Genomic DNA, 22030 nt, shown 5'->3' with positions numbered 1-22030 from the left:
AATCCACCGTGGTTCTAGCTTTTATGACAACTCAAATAAACCAAGCCTTTTGCAATGCTGAAGCCATGCCTATCAAAGTCAAAAAGAAATGTTCAGAGAAAAGCAGATTATTCTGTTATAAACCAGCCTTGCCCAGAGTTCTTTTACAGAGCTTTGAAGCCTCAGGAAAAAATGAAATAGTGCTCTCCATTTTTCAACTGTTCAGGTATGGATCAACCAAGAGTGGGGCAACAATCATATAAATTAAGATCTATAAGTAACTGAAGGGACGTGGTGGCTCAGTGGCTAAAGCGCTCAGCTTGTGATCAGAAAGGTTGGCAGTTCGAATCCCTAGCGCTGTGTAACGGAGTGAGCTTCCGTTACTTGTCCCAGCTTCTACCAACTTAGCAGTTCGAAAGCATGTAAAAAATGCAAGTAGAAAAATAGGAACCATCTTTGGTGGGAAGTAACAGAGTTCCATGTGCCTTTGGCATTTAGTCATGCCAGCCAAAAGACCACGAAGACAGCTTTGGCTTTGAAACGGAGATGAGCACTGTCCCCTAGAGTTGGGAACAACTAGCACATATGGGTAAGGGGAACCTTTACCTTATAAGTAACTAAATGATTTAAATTTACTTACTCCATATTATATGTACATACAAGTAACCTAACAAAAATGCATTGCAATATAGAAAGTATTCTGTAGTCTACCAAATAATGTTAACCACATCTTGCAACTACCCCCAAAACAGCCCTACTTTGAGAAAGCCAAGCTTTGACAAAGGAAAAAAAAATCTCTTTCTCAGCAACTTCTTTCATATAAAAACAAGCAAGGTAATTTTAACATCACAATCAGAGATTTAGGATATGGAACAACTGCTAGAGTCTAATTGTACAGAATTGGTAAAGCTTGTCTTATTGAATCATTTTTTTTGGGGGGGGGGGGAAACCCTACCCTACCTAGAAAGTTAACTTGTTGGAGAGATAGCTTCTTGTTTCTTAAGGATGGGGTCTTTGATCCTGGGAGCCTGTACCTGAAATCAGAAATAACACTGCCTGCTACTTGATTGGCCATCACAATGAGAACCAAACCTCAACTGATTCCCAAATTCATGTTATTATCAGTTTATCCACAGTAGCTTAAAAGCCTGCAAACATCTACCTTCCACATAACTAAAGTATGAATACAACCTTTATATGTCTTTATAAACATATTTTAAGCTTGTTGTTGTGGCTCCGACATGACCTCACAACTAAGAACAACAAAATTAAAAATATGTTTATAAAGATATATTGTAAAAGGTTGCATTCATACTTCAGTTATGTGGAAGGTAGATGTTTGCAAGCCTCTCTGAGAGATCATTTCCATTTTTTTTCCCAGTCTCAGCAAATGCCTCTGCTTATGGAGTAACTGTAACATTTCAAAACATCACTTTCCCAGCCTATCTCAAAGGGAGGAAAAAGTTTGTGAAAGCTTGCTCCCTAAGGAAGGGTGGGCCCAGACCATTTAAGGCCCAGACCTTCTTAAGCTGCATCCGAAAACAAACTGGCAAACAATGCAATTCACTTTCTAGTGGTGTTGCGCTTATGCTCTTCCTCCATCCTCCAGCCAGCTGTGGCAAATTTTTCATTCATATTGTAATGTAGGAATCAGTCATCAAGAGGGGCAAATCAAATTCCCTAAGGAGCATCAGCGAACCTTACATTGCAACAACTTCCATTCCTAAAGGACCTCTCCCCCAGAGAAATGGAGAATAATTGTTGGTCAAGCACTTCAGAGTTACTAAAATGCTGTCAAAAGTGATATAATAGTATTTTATAGTAGATAAACAAATAATGAATACAGATTAAACATGCATTTCTAATAATACAAAAATGCAGAAACGTTGAAATGCAGTAACAAAATTCAATTCCCTATAGTTATCAACTGATTTAAAAATAGTTTATAGGAATATTATTGACTGTAAACTTATCTATCACATAAGAATGACCACCATTATGGGTGAGACTCAAACTATTTCAGGCAATGTATATAAAAGCAATCTTAATATAAAAATCAGATCTGAGGCTTTATTTGCTACTGTGTTTAGTTACTGTGTCAGACACTTATTTTTTGAACAAATATAATTATTCCTACATTATTTTGGGATATTGTTAACACAGTTTTCCCTAATTTGCTGTCCTCTAGAAATTCTTAAATCTTTGAAACAAGCCAAGCTGGACAAAAGAATTAACCCATCAAGTGTTATTACATGTAATAGCATTTAAGTCTACTGGCTCAATCTGGTACTGTGATCTCGCTTAATTGTCAGCAGTATAGGTAGTGCTCAACTTACGACCAAAATTGAGCACAACATTTATGTTGCTAAGTAAGAAATCTGTTAAGTGAGTTTTGCCCCATTTTCTTGCTACATTTGTTAAATGAATCACTGCAGTTGTTAATTTAATAACACAGTTGTTCAGTGAATCTGGCTTCCCCACTGACTTTCTTGTCAGAAGGCTGCAAAAGGGAATCATGTGCCCCCTGGGACACTGCAACCATAATAAATGTTAGTCGGTTGTCAAGCGTCTGAATGGAAATCATGTGACCATGGGATGCTACAATGCTCATAAGTGAGAAAAATGGTCATTATTCACCTTTTTCAGTGGCGTTGTAACTTTGAACAGCCACTAAGCAAATTGTTGTAAGTCAAGGGCTACCTGTATTCAAATTAGGAAAAGGGGGTGACAGAATAGGTCATCTTTTTCTTATACGATGTTCCTAATACCTTTGGGTTTAAAAGGCTGTACTAACATTGGCTAAGATGGGAGAAGAGTCTGAAAGAAGGCTTTGGGGTTTCTTTAAAGCACCACTATATAACTAGCACATAATCTCTAGTGCCATGTAACAAAATGAGCTCCTCTTACTTGTCCCAGCTTCTGCCATGTAACAAAATGAGCTCCTCTTACTTGTCCCAGCTTCTGCCATGTAACAAAATGAGCTCCTCTTACTTGTCCCAGCTTCTGCCAACCTAGCAGTTCGAAAGCATGTAAAAATGCAAGTAGAAAAATAGGAACCACCTTTGGTGGGAAGGTAACAGCGTTCCGAGCGCCTTCGGCGTTTAGTCATGCCGGCCACATGGCCACAGAGACGTCTTCAGACAGCGCTGGTTCTTCAGCTTTGAAACGGAGATGAGCACCGCCCCCTAGAGTCGGGAAAACTAGCACGTATGTGCGAGGGGAACCTTTACCTTTTACCTATATAACTAAAATGTCATATATATTTTTGAAACTTATGGCATTCTTACAGTCTGATTATTTTCATGTAAAATAACTGGAAAACTCTGATTTCTATGCTATGAGAAAAGACCAAAATTAGATCAAAGGACAAGGATAATTCCTTGACAAATACAGATCTGAGAATTTAAACCTCTGGTATATATATTTGCAGACAGTACATAAAACTATTCTACCAGTTGTATAAGGCAGGTTGCTGCTATTTCATATTTAATCAGAACTCACATTCATTGGAAGAGTCCAATCCATAGGCTGTAAGCAAGCCTTTTTTGCAATTGTTCAAGATTTATGAGAAAATATGATGGCAATAAGGGAAGCATGCTTTCCACAAATTTTCAGATGAGAAATGCATCAATTAAATGCATTTCAAATTGGTGAGATGGGGCAGAAAATATATATATATATATATATATATATATATATATATATATATATATATATATATATATATATATATATATATATATATATATATATATATATATATATATATATATATATATATATATATATATATATATATATATATATATATATATATATATATATATATATATATATATATATATATATATATATATATATATATATATATATATATATATATATATATATATATATATATATATATATAATTTAAATTATGAACAACTATGGCAGGGGGTGTCCAAACGTGTCCAAGCCAAGGCTGGCTGGGGAATTCTGGGAGTTGAAGTCCACAAGTCTTAAAGTTCCCAAGTTTGGACACCCCTGAACTATGGCGTGTTAAGCACTGAATGAACATAGGTCACTGATCAATCTTTAAAAGGGCAATCTTTTCAAAACTGGGTAAAACAAGCCCAAAAATTCTGCTCTGTCCTTCCACAGACATCATTACATTTAATGATGTAACGACTGGGCTTATTATCTGGGGAGGTTTGTTTTTTTCCCCCAGGGAAACAGGGTAGTTCAGAACTGTTGCATAGCATGCCATTGGAAAGCAGCATGGTCAACAGACTCAGTATGAAGTGAGAGCTCAAATTACATCACAGAATGCCAAAATGTATCTTCTTCTGTATTACACTTACAATGCTGCTTAAACCTGTCACGAGGAAGGTTAAAACTGCATCTGCTTAAATTATGAACTGGAATTCATCAGCCATAAAAGTTTGAGACCTTCATAAAAACAGGCGGCTCTTTATTTTATTTTTTCAGAACCATGTGTGCTCCACCAAGACCATCCCACACACATTTATGCATGTTAAACATTATAATTCTGCATCCAGTAAATTCAAATTCCATATTTAGTTTGGAACTAGGAACCAGAGCAATTTATGCTAATTGATCAAATTTGCATATATTTATTTTTCAGCATTTTTGTGTAGTATTTGCATTTTCTTCTACTTGTTAATCCTTCCCACAGGTATGGGGAAAAAAACTCTTCCAACAACTAGGAATGTTTTATGTCCAAGCTTGTGGTTAGCTAAATCAGGATGCTGAATTCTGTACTTACATTTGGTGCCCCTTCTCATTCTAAATTGCAAAATAGGACCTGCAATATTACATTAGTAGACTGTGGAGGTTGTCATGGGCTGTAACTCAAAGGTATAATGGTTTGCATGCAAAATTTTCTAGTGTATTGGCCCAGTATCTCCAGCCAACAAGACATGAGTGTGGAAAGCTGCTGTCAATCATAGTGGACAACTAATGGGGCTAGAAGGTTTCTTTAACAGTTTATAACTGTTTCTTTAATCTGTATCATGCATTTTTGAATTACCATCTTATTTCCTAAAGTGGCAACATTCAAAGAATAACCTACCCATTGAGAAAAGATTCATAAAGAAGAAAAATATGTATCACATGCTGTCAACTTCCTCTCATTCTGACATCACTGGAGTGGAATTTTTTAACAAACAAACTCTCCATTAACTAAGGAAACATAACTGCATGGAAATCCCCTCCCCCAGATATAAAACTATAAGTATCACTAAAAGCTCACCAATTGTCTTGAAACCTCACACACAGTGAAAGTGTCAATATTTTTATTTAATTTTTCAGAGAAATGTTCTTTGCAAGATCAATAGATGTACTTAATGTATCTGTTAATTAGTTTTCCTGACTATAGGTGTGTTTTATACATGTACCTGGATGACACAAACTTTTTCTAAAAATAGACAACTAAATCCTTTTATCTAAATTCCTAAGAGAAATATTATGCAGGGTGTTTAAACCAAGATTACCTTAGTTTTTGTCCAGAGATAAGTACCAGTAAGTTCTTTTCTGTATTTACATTTGGGGAGTTACCAATGGAAAGGCATCCACTTTTCCTTTAATTTTCCTACCCCAAGTAGTCAGGGAGGAGAGATTTAAGGAAATCTTTGCCCTTTAACCTCCCCCTTTCCAAGTGCAAAATAGTTTAGAATGTTACACACACACACACACACACACACACACACACACACACACAAACCTCCCAATTTGGGCTCTGTGATCTGCAAGTATGCAGGCCACAGATTGCTCGCCCTGTGACAGTCAAGCACCCTATCTTAATTTTTCCCACCTATATGAGAGAATGAGACCTGTAGTCCAATGCATATAGCAGGCACCAGGAAAAGGTTATTCTAGTAACTGCACAGAATTGATTTGTCTTCAGGTGGAATTCTGCAGTGTTTCTTATCAAGGTATCAACAGAAGGGACATGCATGATTTTGCAAACTGTTTTGCACAAAAAACATCTTTAACATGTAATTTTCGTAACGGAAAATAAGGCAGCCTTTCCCTGCCAATTCTACCTTATTACAGGCTGAAGATGGAAGATATTTATATGGAACATTTTTATAGATCATGTACAATTGGCCATAAAAGCTGGTTAGGTACAGTCTTGAACTCAGCATCATCCTGCAATAGCCAGCAAAGTTTAGCAACTAAAGGAGGATTAAGAATGCAGTGAAGATGCTCAGATTCTAAACCAATCTCTTCTATGAAACTCTGCCAGAAACTATAGATTCTTTGAGGGAGCGTGTCTCAATTCATTCTCAGAATACACAAAGGGAGGACATTTGTTGACTCTATTGACAAATTCTTATCCTCACTGTTGGCAGCCTTTAGTCCTTCAAACATTGAATCTGGAAGGGGAAAATCTGTTCTTTTTTTTTTTTTTGAAGCTTACAAGTTTTTACAAGAAACTCAATGGGTGAAGAAAAGTTCACACACCAGACCTTCACAGTGCAGTCAAGGTGCAAAAGTCTAAGGCTACAAGATACAGTGGCTCTTCTTGCATTTTTGCCAAGTGACTGGTCAAGGCTCCTCTCAGCCTAATCTTAGGATAGTGGGAGGAACAAAGTGAACAAGAGCTACACAAACTGCCAAGAAGTCCTGGGAAGAATATTAAATGTAACTTCTAAAAACACATCTAATTCCACATTCATATGTCGTCCCAATATATTTATGGAAGTAGGAGGAGCCATGTAACTCTTCCTTTCTTCTTTTTGTGAAGCAGTCACAAGGTTATCCTCCGGTCTTTTAGATTACAGTAACACTTCCGAAAGAAATTCCACCACATTCATTCTTAACATCACAGATTGCTAATCTGTTAATACAGATTAGGAGTCTTAGTAGAAATCTAAATCAATCAATAAATCACATAAACCCTGCATAATCCCATAGTTTTCTATTTGAATAGGAATTATAAAACCTCATTTTAGGAAAGTAATGCAATATTATAGCCAACATTATCATTCCTTACATCATTGGTGTCAAACTCAAGGCCCAGGTGCCGGATCTGGCCTGCCAGGTACTTAGATCTAGCCTACGGGGCCACCTTGCAAATAGCGAAGGACCGGCCTGCGGTGCCTCTGCCAGTGAAAATGGAGCTTGCGAGGGCTGCACGCGGCCCTCTCGAGCTCCATTTTCACTGGCAGACTGATCGGGCCACCACAGGTATACTCCCCCTGACACCAAGTGATATCATGCTGGCCATGCCCACCCTAGCCACACCCACCCCAGCCCCCTGAGGTCAAACACAATCTTGATGCGGCCCTCAATGAAATTGAGTTTGACACCCTTGCCTTACCTAGTCATGGTTTGATTAGCCATGTTTTCCCCCCCAAATAAACCATAACTGGTTAAGTTCATACAACATGTAACCCAAAATCTAAAATGGCTGGGTCCACAATATGTGAATTAAACTAAAACCAAACAAAGCACATTAAGCTTTAGAACCTTATGTGAATTAGGCCATAGGTTTCCAAGCCACAAGATTCTGGGTTAGCAAGATCAACTGGATTCAGATTTTAAACAATTATGAAAATCCATCAGCTGAATCCATTGATGTCTTCCATCAAAGCTTGGGCAGGACAGGACTAGACCATGTACGTATATCCCAGACAATGTTGCTTCATAAACTTTTCCCATTCAAATCAGTCTTGGGAAGAAAAAAACCAAACATGGCAGGATTTCTGTAGGTAACACCAGGTTAGGGGGAAAGAAATCAACCAAATTCCATGGTTACAAGGAAAGTTAGGATGAACAATGAAGGGGAAATGAGGGGGGGACACCTTTTTTTAAAGGATATCCTATGTGCAGTTGATAAAGGCAAAAAATTGAAGGAAATTAGTATCTGCTGATATTTCCCACTAGAATTGGGAAATAACAAGGGTTAGTTAGATAATAAGGATAAACAGAGGCAAGAAAAGAAACAACCAAGGATCACTGACACCCCCCACCCCCGACTCTTAATCAAAAGCCCACTTTGGCCAGAAGAGTGTGGTGCAAATCGGAAATTTTAAGAGAACTTTAAGAGAAATCTGCCTGCCAGCAGTGACACATTCCAGGATGCCCCAAACTGGGCATCTGTCAAAAACAAGTGTTAAGATTTGAGTGGATACATAAAAAGAGATGCCTACAGGACTAGGAGCATGAGCAATGCAGAGGGGGAGGGAAGAGGTATCTAACGGGGGGGGGGAGTATAGCTGACAGACAGAGGTGTAAGCGATTAACTCTGAAGTGACATGATCTACCTGAAAGAACCGCCACCTCGCTGGGAATCTCGCTCCGCAAAGGGAATAGTTGAGCACACAACTAAAGGCGGCGGGCGCACAAGAGTAACAAAAAATCCGAACCACCAAGAACAAGTGGAGAAGTTAGGGAGGCAACCCCCACGCCCCTCTCGGCAGGGCTTGGGCTTCAATCCCAGCCTGAGAAAGAGAGATCCAGAATGCTTTCCCGGATCTTTTGGGACCGAAAAAAGTGCCTGAAAAAGTTGGAGAGCGGGAAAGATAAAAGGAGCAAGCACTATAAGGCTGGCGATCCATCTCTGATCCTAGAGAGAGCGACTCGAAAGAAACCCGATTTCCAACAACGTCGGAGATTCGGACGAGTTCATTTGCAATAAAGGCTGCGAAGTCCCCGGAGCAGCGGAGGGGGGGGGTTGAGGAGGGGGCGAAGAGGAATCTATGCAGGGATCTAACCGGGAGGGGGGAGGGAGTAGGAGGAGGGGTCTCTCTCTCTCTCTCACCAGCACCATCGCGAATCGCTCTTCCAGCTCCCCCTGATCCGGCATGGGAACCCTTCCCGGCGGGGGCGGCAACATCCCGGGGCCCCCGCCCGGCTCCCCGCTCTCGGTGTTCCCCATCCCCGGCGGCTCCAGGGGAAGCGGGGATGGCTCGGCCCGTCCGGATCGTCGGTGTGGAAGTGAGCCGCCGTGGCCAGGCGGCGACAGCTACCTCCCGATCCCTCCCTCTCGTGCCCGGCCTGGGACAAGACGGGGGCTGTCGGGACCGCCCCCGGCACCGCCCGCCTGAAGACATCCGTCCGCCCAATGGAAGAAAGTAAGGACGGCTCCTTCCCGACCCTCCCTCTTCCCCGAGATGCGCTGCCCCCTTCCCAAGGAGCCTCCTCGTCCACACGTGGCGCGCCCCCCGCCCCCCCCCCAAATTGCAGGCGCGTCTGCAAAAGGTCTTTTTGGCAACGCGAGCCGAGGTGGAAGTTCGGCACCTGAAGAGGGCGCTTGGTTTTGAGCGCAACACCCCAAAGATCCCGAACTTCGCCTCTTTTTTTCCCTGCAGGCCCAATCCTGCTCACACGGTTTGCAAATAAACCCTTTGGGGTCCCCAAACTTGGCAACTTTAAGACTTGTGGACTTCAACTCCCAGAATTCTGGGAGTTGAAGCCCACAAGTCTTAAAAGTTGTCAAGTTTGAAGACCTCTGCTTTAATTGATGGCTTTAGATAACGCTCGACTTCCCGAGCCGCAAACAAATTAAGCTCCGACTAACGTGCCTTGAGCTACTCTTAGGTTCACATCCATTCGAGAGGGAACTTTGGGTGAATAAGGAAAATGCTTCTTTAGACCCAAGTTCTTACTCGGGACATCTTTACTTCGAAGTCAGTCCACTCCGTTCGGATTCTCGCATTAGACTTGGGCTCCCTAGTCCAAATGGCCCCTTTCTACTTCTACGAGACTCTGATCCTTTCTTGTTTCAGCGAGTTATTTACTCGGCCGTGTAAAAGGAGCACGAACCCGGCAACCTGTAGCAACTACTCTAGGTATTTTTATTTATTTATTTTTGCAGAAATGAAGTTCGATGGTGGAGAAGAAGGTGGATGGGTGGGGGGAACAAAACAAAACTACTACCTACAATCTTGAACGTACTTCACACCGGGACCCTAAGAGACCATAACTTAGAACCTTCCTGTTGTTAAAGATTGCCCCCCTATGCGAACCGGAGCATAGAATAGGAGTATGTGTATATACATAAACGCGCGCGCGCAACCCTAAACCTGAGATCGGTGGAATTGTCTTCCCTAGCAAACTGAGGGTGCATCTTTTCAAAAAAAAAAAAAAAGACGTTACTCTGAAAATGTACTCTCCAGCTCCGAGAGCGAAAGACAGGATCGAGGTGGAACCTTGCCTGGAAAAATTACACGCCTTTCTCCCCGGGTCTTGTGCACGCAGTAAACTGAGTCAAGAGGACAAAGGGAGCCGTTACTCAATCCTGCCCCTCCCACTGCGAGGCATCTGGTGTTTGCGAACAGGAAAAGGACGGCTGCCCCCTAATGGAGGAGGTCGGAATGGCCGAGGTCCTGATCGTTCTTCGTTTTCAAAGGGTCTTTGCTCGGGTTTCGGAGAAGCACCTGCATACCGATGGCAGAATTGAGGCGGCAGCGTCGGGTCTAACAGGGTCAATTCACTAGTCTTTACTAAATCAGGAGCCTTGCTCTATGATTCCCATCACGCCCAGCCAGAATCATCACTGTGGAGTCCTTGGTGCAGTCTGAGCTTGGTTGTTCACTTGCAGACCAGTGGTGGGATTCAAAAAATTTTTTAACTACCGGTTCTAAGGGCGTGGTGTGGCTTGGTGGGCGTGGCTTGGTGGGCATCGCATGGGAAGGATACTGCAAAATCCCCATTCCCTCCCCACTCCAGGGGAAGATTAGTGCAAAATCCCCATTTCCTCCCAATCAGCTGGAACTCAGGAGGCAGAGAAGAGATGGGGGCGGGGCCAGTCAGGTGGTATTTACTGGTTCTCCAAACTACTCAAAATTTCCGCTACTGGTTCTCCAGAACTGGTCAGAACCTGCTGTTGCAGACCTTTCATTACCTGGCTAGGTAACATCATCAGTTTAACAAATAATTTTTATTAGGGTGTCTATGTTACAGACTTGTACCGATGGTGTTAGTTAGTTAATTAACTGGGTAATGAGAGGTTTGCAAGCGGACAACAAAGTTCTGAGAGCACGCAGGACTCCACAGTTCAACCCTGAGCTACAGTGTTCTCTTCTATGAGAATCACCCTTGGCAGCACAGATGGAAATGATTGGACCTTGAATGATCCAACCAATGGAAAAGTCTGCCCTGGGAATGCAGAGAATTCTGGTGTTGCAAATACAGTTTTTGGAATATAAGGGGTCTGTTGCAGAGGTGGGATTCAGTCAGTTCTGACAGGTTCTGGTGAACCAGTAGCAGAAAATTTTGGTAGTTCGGAGAACCGGAAATACCACCTCTGGCTGTGTCCGCCCCCATCTATTCGCTGCCTCTCGAGTCCCAGCTGATCGGTGTCCCAGCTGATTGGCTGGGTCTTCTTCTGTTTCCCTGCTGGAAAGCAGGTTAGTGGGGTGGGGAGGAAATGGGGATTTTACAGTATCCTTCCCCTGCCATGCCAACCAAGCCACACCCACCAAGCCATGCCATGTAAAAAAAATTGAATCCCACCACTGGTCTGTTGTGCCTGTGAAAATGCTTCCCAGAGTTTTTAGACTTGAACTTCTCAAATCCCCTAGCCATTGATCCTCCCCATTCTTCTCTGTTCATTAGAGTACAAGTAGTCCTCGACTTACAATAGTTCATTTAGTGACCATTCAAAGTTACAATGACACTGAAAAAAATGACTTCTGACCGTTTTTCACACGAATGTTGCAGCATGTCCTTGTCACTTGATCAAAATTCAGGAGTTTGGCAACTGACTCATATTTAGGACGGTTGCAGTGTCTTGTGATCATGCGGTTTACCTTTTGTGACCTGACTAGCAAAGTCAATGGGGAAGTCAGATTCACTTAACAATTGTGTCACCGATTGTGTGACTCACTTAACTGTGACAAGAAGGGTCATAAAATGGGGCAAAATTAACAAATGTCACATTTAGCAACATAAATTATGGGCTCAGTTGTGGTCATAAGTCAAGGACTACTTGTATAGGCAAATTTCCTTTAAGTGTGTGGATAGTAGTAAAACCTACTGGGAGCTGTCCCATACATATAGCATACTAATTTATACTGTGTTTTACAGGCTTTTGTAAGCTTAATGCATTACGTTAACAGGTCTTTTAATATGACATGTTTGGTACAGCTAAAAGATACAAGAACCATGTAACTCAGTAGCAAAGAAGTATAGGGCATCTGTATTTTTAATAGAACTATATAAGTAGAACAATTTCCATTGGGACATTGTTTCTCACCTCTTCATTACAGAACACAATTCCTTCATCTGTACTATTCAAAATATTTGAGCTTTTGCTTTGTTTCGTATTCAAGTAGTCTGTGATTGGGAATTGTGATTCATGCACATGTGGATGGTACAAACTTAGTACTGGCTGTTGCATTCTCAGGAAGGTTCTCTCCCCCCCCGCGCCCCACCCCCACCTAAAAGAGCTACATATTTACCAAACATCTTTCTCATTATGATGAGGAAATAACTACAGGTATTGATTTATTTTACTAATGTTCACCTATCATGCAGCTGTTAAGTGTCTCTGAGAAAACTGATTTCCCTAACAGGAGAAGTCCAATGTAACAACTGATGAAGTAACCTCCTGCATTACCTGATTATCTAGACCCGCGCCAGTCCGGCTTCCGCCCCGGTCACAGCACGGAGACGGCCTTGGTCGCGTTGGTGGATGATCTCTGGAGGGCCAGAGATAGGGGTTGTTCCTCTATCCTGGTCCTATTAGACCTCTCGGCGGCTTTTGATACCATCGACCATGGTATCCTATTGCGCCGGCTGGGGGGGTTGGGGGTCCGGGGCACCGTTTTGCAGTGGTTCGGCTCCTACCTTTCCGGCCGGACGCAACGTGTGTTGGCAGGGGAGGAGAGGTCGACCCTACGCCCCCTTACTTGCGGGGTACCACAGGGGTCGGTCCTCTCGCCACTCCTGTTCAACACATATATGAAGCCGCTGGGTGAGATCATCCGTGGTTTCGGGGTGGGATATCATCTGTACGCTGATGATACTCAGCTGTACATTTCCACCCCGAACCACCCCAACGAGGCCGTCGAAGTGAGGTCCCGGTGTGTGGAAGCCGTACGGGTCTGGATGGATGACAACCGACTCAAACTCAACCCCTCCAAGACAGAGTGGCTGTGGGTACCGGCTCCCCGGTTCAGCCAATTAATTCCATCTTTGGCCATCGGGGGCATTCAACTCGCCCCCGTGGAGCGGGCGCGCAATTTGGGCGTCCTCCTAGATGCCCGGCTGTCCATGGATGACCATGTGACAGCCGTGGCTAGGGGGGCGTTCCACCAGGTCCGGCTGGTGCGCCAATTGCGCCCCCTACTGGACCGGGACGCCTTACGCACAGTCACTCATGCGCTGGTGACGTCCCGCTTGGACTACTGTAACGCTCTCTACATGGGGCTTCCCTTGAAATGCACCCGGAGGCTACAGTTGGTCCAGAACGCAGCCGCGCGGGTAATTATGGGGAGTACTAGGTACTCCCATGTGACACCGTTCCTGTGCGAGCTGCACTGGCTTCCTGTGGTCTATCGGGTGCGTTTCAAGGTTTTGATAACGATCTTTAAAGCGCTCCATGGCTCAGGACCTAGTTACTTGCGGGATCGTATTGTGCCCCATACATCCCTGCGACCAATCCGCTCGCACAGAGAGGGTCTCCTCCAGGTGCCGTCCACCAGACAGTGCCGAGGGGCGGCGCCTAGGAGTAGAGCCTTCTCTGTGGCGGGCCCAGCCCTGTGGAATGACCTCCCTCCGGATATTAGGAATACCTCTGACCTCCGCTCCTTCCGTGTAAAGCTCAAGACCCACCTATTCCAAGCAGCTGGCCTGGCTCAACTATGATCTAACTATATCGCTCCTGACGGGTTTTTTATTTGTGTAATTTAATTGTATTTATTTATTTAGGGGTTTTTTAAACATTGTGATTTTAATTGTTTTTATTCACCAGCCCACCTCCTCCTTGTACACGTCTTAGTATACGTCTTTGTTATATGTATGTCTTGTCTAGATATGTATTTTATATGTTTTGTTGTACGCCGCCCCGAGTCCTTCGGGAGAGGGTGCGGCTAAGAAATAAATTATTATTATTATTATTATTATTATTATTATTATTATTATTATTATTATTATTATTATTATTAACACCTGGGGTGCTAAATGTTTACTAGGACTTGCTTCTAACTGACCAACATTATTAGATGTCAATGCTTAGCTCCCTGTTGTAAAAATCTGCACCTGCTAACTTCTGAAGATAAAGATTTTGTGCAAAGTGTATCTTCAACTATTATTGAAGTTTTGGTTTTGATTCAGCTACGTCTAAGTAAGGTGTTTGTGTAATTTGAAAAGTAATTATTACCATGGCAAATTACCTGGGAAAAGCTACATTTAGATCTTTTAATTATGAAAATGAATCCTCCGAATTAATCATATCAAATTATCAAATTAAACATGCCTTTTCCCTACAAGTTGGACAAAAATATTTTGCTATTCAATTATAATAATTCAATACACACAGAGAGAAAATAGAATTATAAAGCTAATGTCTGTTAAAATAATTCTATTAAATACTATTGATTGAAACTAAACTAATACCTAATGCTAATAGTAATCACATTGCTTTAAAATGGTCTAAGATAGTATAAGGCTATGATTTTAAAATGCAATATATCCAAATAACAAAACAAACCACCCTATGATCAGAAAATAGAAGTAAAATATTGCTGGCCTGGTTAAGATTTCTGGTAAATTAGGTTCAGATCTTACCCAACATCACTCAGAAACAGTTTCTTTGTAAAATTGGGAGGTCAGACTTAAGCTGATTTACACAGTAACCTTGAAAGTAAGAGATGGATAAGGGTGCTAGGAATAAGCAGTGAAGAAAGATGTTTGATGGTTCACCATCCAAGCAGGGCCTGAAAGGTATAATTCCTCTAAGACAGGGGTATTAAACTCAAGGCCTGTGGGCCAGATCCAGCCCATGGGGTGCTTAGATCTGGTCTGCCAGCCTGCCTTGGAAACAGCAACAAACCGGCCCATGGTGCCTCTGCCAGTGAAAATGGAGCGCGGTAAGGCTGCAACGGCCCTCCCAGGTCCCATTTTCAGCCAGGGTGGGCTCCTGCAACTCTCCGCAAGTGAAAATGGAGCTCGGGCTGGGCTGTGGGGTCCCAATGTCCTGGGAGCTCAAAGGCAGAGTTGGGTGGTTGTCCTATACTGCCTAGGGCTCTGGATAGCCTGCACCACCATCTGGGGGTCCTCCACATGGCCTAAGAGGGACAACGACACTCCTATGGAGGACCGTCTCCCTGGTCTCGCTTTGCTCCGCTGGAGACAATGGAATCACCCCCAGCCCTGCCAAGGCCACCACAGGCACCCCTGACACGAGTGTTGTCGAGCTGGCCATTCCAACCCTGGCCATGCCTACCTGGCCCCCGAGGTCAAACACAACCCTGATGTGGCCCTCAGTGAAATTGAGTTTGACACCCTTTCTCTGAGACAACCAAATAATAATAACACTGGGATAAAATAAATGTCCTCTGCTTAGGGACTTCAGTCTGCATGAGATACACTGTAGATACTCAAAGTATGACTTTCACAAATAGGAAATATTAGAACTCTAACAAATTTGAATCAGTTATTCCACACCCATTATAAGCTACCTCAAAAGAGCTCTTGACTCTTTTATAACCCATTAAATATAAGTGGAAAAGAGATAACATATTTAATTGACTTTTTCTTGGATATGTAAGCTTTATTTCCGCGACGTTTGATATCCATCATCTACCATGAAAGGCATAACTTTATATTATTGAAACAGGAGATTTTGCTGAATATAAAAAAGATGAAGAGATTAAAAACATTCTAAGATATTCTGCAATTACTTTGTCTAGATAAGGGAGCCAATGTATATGAAAGGCTCTGTGATGATGACGGAATCTGTCATCCAAAGAATTTTAAGCCAGGGGACATCCTCTCAACTAAATTCTTGTGTGGGGAGGAAGAGATTAGAAAAGCTCCACTTTCAACTAGGAAATAGGGAACTGGAAAGATGTGTTGGGAGTGAAGCTCTGGATACTTATCCAAGTATATCTTCTACTACTCAGAATGGACGGTTTAAGTAACGGTAATCTCAGCTGAAGAATCCTAGAGCTACTGTAGTATCAGAAGAATAACCTGGAATGGCTGGTTATTATATGTTACTAAATGCCAAGGAGCTAGTTTAACTAGATCACCCAAAATTAATTTACTTCGAAACTTGAAGCAAATCTTAATACATACTCACGAAGTCAAAAGTGGGTATTTTCTATTAAATTATCCAACAAAGATAGTTCTAATGAGTACAGAGAGGTACTGAAGTTGAAAACCTGTTTTATCAACAGCAAATATGTGCTTTATGCAATATACAGTTGAGAAATGCTAAGATTAGATCATCTTTACATTAAAAAAATAAACATTATTTCATTCTTATTTCCAAACATTGTCTCATTGACTGAGGTAATCCAGATTCTCCCCATGTTTCACTATGTCACATTACTAAAAGAAACAGGGGAATTCCAAATCAGGAAAAGGGTTGGTGGTAGCAGAAATATCAGGAAGATCTTATATTACCTAGAGCAGGTCAGCACAACACCTGCCAAGCAGCTTTGTGCAATCCACCAATGTTTTTTTTAAGTAGGAAATTTAGAGCCTCCATTGCCTTCATCTACAGCACTTCTGCCCCACTCCCTTACCTGCAGAAGAACTGATCACCATTCTAGGTATTTATCTGTGGCCCACAAGGATTTTTAATTTATGACTGTGGCCATGGATGACAGGTTGTTGCCACATGTAATAGAACACCTGGCACATCTAAACACAATCCTGGCTTGTTTGTCCAGCATTGAATCAAATCATTAATTCTTTCATCGCTAACCAACCTAGAACTATTAGTAGTATAGCCTTTTTGCCATTGTACAAAATAAATACAACAAAATTGGTTAATAAATTAATAAAATGGTATGTCCCATATTGATTTTCTCTCACTCTCTTTCAAATTGCACTCAGTCTTTCTTTCCTGATTTTGCTGGGCTCCTCAACGTTTCTTATCTCAAACGTTGCATGTGTTTTATTCCCTTAGAATGAAGGGCACTCAAGGGATTATTCATTCTTTATGCTGATTAAACTCATCTATCCCGGTATGAACACTAGTAGAAAAAACCAACAGAAACCTGCCTTCTCCAATTTGGCACCCTGCAAGTATGTTGGGCTTTTTCTTTTTTGTTTTGCATTGCTAAAAGATGTTGCTGTGCCAACAGAACTACAAGGTACCAAGTTAAGGAATGCTACTATAAAGCGTGAAAGAGAGATGAATTTAAACATGCCAACACATATGTCAAAGTGTCCATTATTTACCTGGAGCCGGGAATCAAAATGAAACTTTTCCCCATGTTTGAAGTGGTTTAACTGTTTTAGAAGGATGTGAGCATAATCTAACTAAAACCATAATGTATGAGTTTTATTAAGGCCTTGCAATTGTTCCCATAGAATTCTTGCTGACTTTTTGCTGTCTATACAAGGAGAGTTTATTTAGATACTCTTCCAAGCAAGCTAGCCATAGTAACGAGAGTTTCACTGTAATGAGTTGTATCCTTCACTGGCAGAGTTTCTTCACTTAATCCGCTCTCGATGGTATCAAAGATCAGTACAGATCATGAGTTTAAAATATAACCTCATACAGTAGATGCTCGCAGTTTGTGGCTCTGCAATATATATCCCCTATAGGTATATAAGGCACAGATCTCTACTTCACAGATGGTACACACACACTTGGTTATATAAAAATTGAGCTTGTCTCCGGAGACATGGCTGAAGCAGAGCTTTTGGCCTTTTAATAATTCACATGTTATTTATCATTATGACATATTCTGGCTGTAAGCAGGCAATTATAGTAATTCTAAAAATATGCACATCCAGTACAAATCCAGCTGCTCTTCCAATGTACCATGTTTCCCCGAAAATAAGACATGGTCTTATTTTCGGGGAAACATGGTACATTGGAAGAGCAGCTGGATTTGTACTGGATGTGCATATTTTTAGAATTACTATAATTGCCTGCTTACAGCCAGAATATGTCATAATGATAAATAACATGGTCTTATTTTCTTTTGACCCCCGAAATAAGAGTTTCTAGTGGTGGGTTCCTACCGGTTCGGACTGGTTCGGCTAAATGGTAGAAGTGATTTGGCAGCCTGGGTCGCTGGAACTGGTAGCAGCCCAGGGCTGCCACTCCCCTGAACTGGTTCTGTGGGTGGCACCGTAGGCACCGCTACCTTGTTTTTCAGTTCTGCACATGCACAGGACAATTCTAATTGTTCTTTAATTGTTCAATTTTAATTGTCGCTCGTGTGCGCTCCACAAGCACGTGCATGGCCTTATGTTCAGGGGGGTCTTATTATTTTTGAGGTGCGGGAGACGGTGAGTGTGGTCACCTCATGGCTGCTGCTGTGTTGCAATATTTTCGGGGAGGGCTTATTATCCAGGGAGGTCTTATTTTTGGGAAAACAGGGTATGTGTGATTAATAATATTAAAAAAAAACTTGTACCCCACTTAATTCTTAACAACAGTGCGCTGCTCACAGAGAAATTACAATAAAACCAATAAAAGATAAAGGTAAAAAATGGCAAGTGTCATTAAAAAAAAGGGGGATCCCACTATCCTTTGTCAAAGGCTGGGTGAAAACCCTGGTTTTTACGCCTCTCCTAAACAACAACAGAATGAGGGACATCCAGATCTTGGGGGGAACATTGTTCGAGAGGGCTGGGGCTGCTGTAGAAAAGGTGTGCTCCTGGGGCCCTTATATATGCCATTCTTTAATCAAAGGAATCCAGAGCCCTCAAACCTGCAGGATTGATTGGACAGGGAGATGTTATGGGAAACAGACAAGTAACTGGCCCTATGCCACGTAGGGCTTTGTAGGTAACGATCAGCATTTTTAATTGCATCTGGGAACAAACTGGTGCAGCTTGTGAAGCAGATGCATTACGTAGGCCTGCCCATTACTGCTTTCACTGCTGCATTCCAGACCAGTTAAAAGATTCAAGGACAGCCCTATATCAACCATGTTGCAGTGGTCAAGTCACAAGGTGACTAGGGCATAAGTGACAGTCTAACTGTCAAATTTGATTGCATAATGTGACGTATTGTGATGCATCACAACGGTTTTTGCCTTTGAGGAGCCGGGATGAGCGTGGCCTGAACATGACACATCCAGTCTGCGGCCACCAATTTGACAGGCCTGGTCTAACTCATCTAGGAAAGGGTGCAAATGATGCACCAGATGGAGTTGTGGAAAGCTGACACCTGTTCTTCTAATAGGCGCTGTGAGTCCAAGAAGATCCCTAGAGAGCCTACCAATTCTGAAGGGGGAAGTGTTACCTCATTCACATCAGCAATGGAATATCCCAAAATCTGGTCAGTCCCAAAACCCACAATGATCTGATCTGGGTAGGACTGAATCATAGACCTTTCCTTCCCATTCAAACCTGTACAGCCTCAAGGCACTTGAATCAGAATCTTCCATAACGTCACTTGGCTGGAGCAGAATTAAAAGTTATAATTGGGTTTTATCAGCATACAGATGGTACGGAATCCCAAACTGGTGGACAAAATCACCCAGCAGTTTCATACAGATTTTGTAAAGGAAGGAAAAGAGAGTAGAATTCTACAATACTCCATACAGGAAGTGCCTAAGGAGTGATCTCCTTCTTCCCAACCAACACCAACTGAAACTGTCCCCCACATGAAATAAGAGAACCACTATGAAAACAATGCCCCTCAATCTCCAACTCAAAAAGCCAGTTCAGAAAAATATTGCGGTTGATAATACTGAAGCTGCCGAAAGATCAAGAAGATAATAAAAAATATTATTTATCATTATTTACACTCACACATATAGTAAATAATGCTCATTTATTTTCAGCAGAAATGATCACAATCCAGAATTTCATCTAGAAAACTACATCATCTACATCCATACTAAAAAATTACACTGATTTTAGACTTAATCTTTGCTCCTTGAAAATGAATCCCCTTGGGTTCAGTGATATATAGTCTCTAGTAAATGTGATTAGAGCTGCTGCAGCTTTTCTAATTTACATTCAAGCTGAATTATTAATATGAATATTTATATGGTTTCTGAATATAGCAGACACGCTACCACTCTTTCATAATTTTTTCCAGGCTAAATATATAACATTCCTCTAGCCTTTCCCTGTGGGACATGGACATGTGGTCACTTACTACTTCTATTGTCCCCCACCAAAGATATTGGAATTTTTTGAAATATTTCTAAACAAAATACCTCAGCCAAATGAGGCTCAGGAATAGGAATATATAGCCCTTCCTCCTTATTATCCCACATGCAAGAATCAAATCATTATAAAGCTGGAAGAAGCCATTTACATCACAAAGCCCAAGTTTAGTAATCCAAATTAAAACATTCTCAACAGATGGCTGTGTCATATAAAATGAGGAGCCTGCCACCAGCTTCAACTATCCAACTATTTTTCAGTTTTTCCTAATTTTCAACAGCCATGTTGTGCAGAATAGAATGATAGATGTAGTGTGTGATCCACCTTTACTACTTAATCTCCTTTGAAGCTATTAGGTTGAAAATGAAACTGTAATATCTATTTGTTTTCACAATTAGGTACTGAATGTGGTATAACTAAAAGTATTATGGCTATAGATGTAATATTATCAGTATTACACCAATTACAATATCCCACATGTGATATTCAATAAGAGAATAGAGCTGCAATTGATCTTGGAAGTCTTCTAGTCCCAACCCCCTGCTCAAGTAGGAGTCCCTATATCATTTCAGACAAGTGTTGGGGCATTCACAACTTCTGGAGGCAAGCTGTTCCACTTATTAATTGTTCTAACTGTCAGGAAGTTTCTCCTCCGTTCTGGAATACTGGAATATTGCTTTCATGTCACATTGAGTTACCGTAATTGTTGCAGAGCGCCATGTTATAGCTTTTCGCAAGTGCTTGAAAGGAGATGCAATACAGGTAATCCTCAACTTACGATCACAACTGAGCCCAAAATTGATGTTGCTAAGTGAGAAATTTGTTAAGTGAGTTTTGACCATTTTACGACTCTTCTCACCACATTTGCTAAGCGAATCAATGCAGTTCTTAAATTAGTAACCCGGTTATTGAATAAATCTGGTTTCCCCATTGACTTTGCTTGTCAAAAGGTGGCGAAAGGGGATCGCATAATTCTAGGACCCTGCAACTGTCATAAACGTGAGTCAGTTATCAAGCCTCCGAATGTAAATCACACCATCCTAGGGATGCTTCAATGGTCGTGTGAAAAATGGTCATAAGCAAAGGTGGTATTCAGCCAGTTCACTCTAGTTCGGGCGAACCGGTAGCGGTGGCTGCAGAAGGTTCCGCCCACCCGTCCCAACGTAATGTAGAAGGTGGTGCGCATGCGCAGATGCAAGTGACACGTGCAAGTGAAGCGAGTGTGCCTGCACTCACATTTGCAAATCGGTAAGGAGGGTAAATGAATCCCACCGCTGGTCATAAGTCACTTTTTTCAGTGCTGGTGTAACTTTGAACGGTCACTAAACGAACAGTTGCAAGTCAAAGACTATCTGACTTGTAGATTTTGCGTTCAAATCTTGAAAAGTCCATTGTCCGGCTAGAGAGACAGAAAATTACAGTAATAGATTGCCTGGCAATGCACGTTGCCTGTAATGAGAGGCTTCTACCAGCAGGGCTACTCTCCAGGCTTGGATGCTACAGGCAAAAAATAAACCTCCTCCCGCTCCCAGCAGCGTCCACTCCTTCTAATGGCGCTGCGTGGCAGCCAGCGCTATGTATGTTGCACTCCTTCCGCTAGGGGTCGCGCGCCGCTTCTAGGGAAGGAGGGCATACGAAGAAGGGGCAATAAAAGTCCCTAACCCGTCACTGGGCGCCGCCTACCGGCTCGATAACAAGAAACCAATGAACGTCGCGAACGTACGTACATCCGTCTGTCTGTGTGTCTGTGTATCCGTCTATGCGCGCGCGCGCGCGTGTGTGTGTG

At 42.0% G+C, this 22030-nt stretch overlaps 1 protein-coding gene across 1 annotated transcript in view; it reads right to left on the bottom strand.

Moving 5' to 3' along the window:
* Nucleotides 1-8895, bottom strand: part of FMNL3 (formin like 3) — a 126502-nt gene extending 117607 nt beyond the window's left edge. Inside the window, 1 exon segment of the mRNA XM_081935003.1 lies at nucleotides 8750-8895. Coding sequence (XP_081791129.1) covers nucleotides 8750-8866 — 117 coding nt within the window. The 5' untranslated portion in view covers nucleotides 8867-8895.
* Nucleotides 8896-22030: the final 13135 nt, after the last annotated feature.

Source organism: Natrix helvetica (genome assembly GCF_964273705.1).
Source record: "Natrix helvetica genome assembly, chromosome: 1".
In the NCBI taxonomy this organism is placed as follows: Eukaryota; Metazoa; Chordata; class Lepidosauria; order Squamata; family Natricidae; genus Natrix; species Natrix helvetica.
This window is presented reverse-complemented; position numbering and strand designations above follow the sequence as displayed.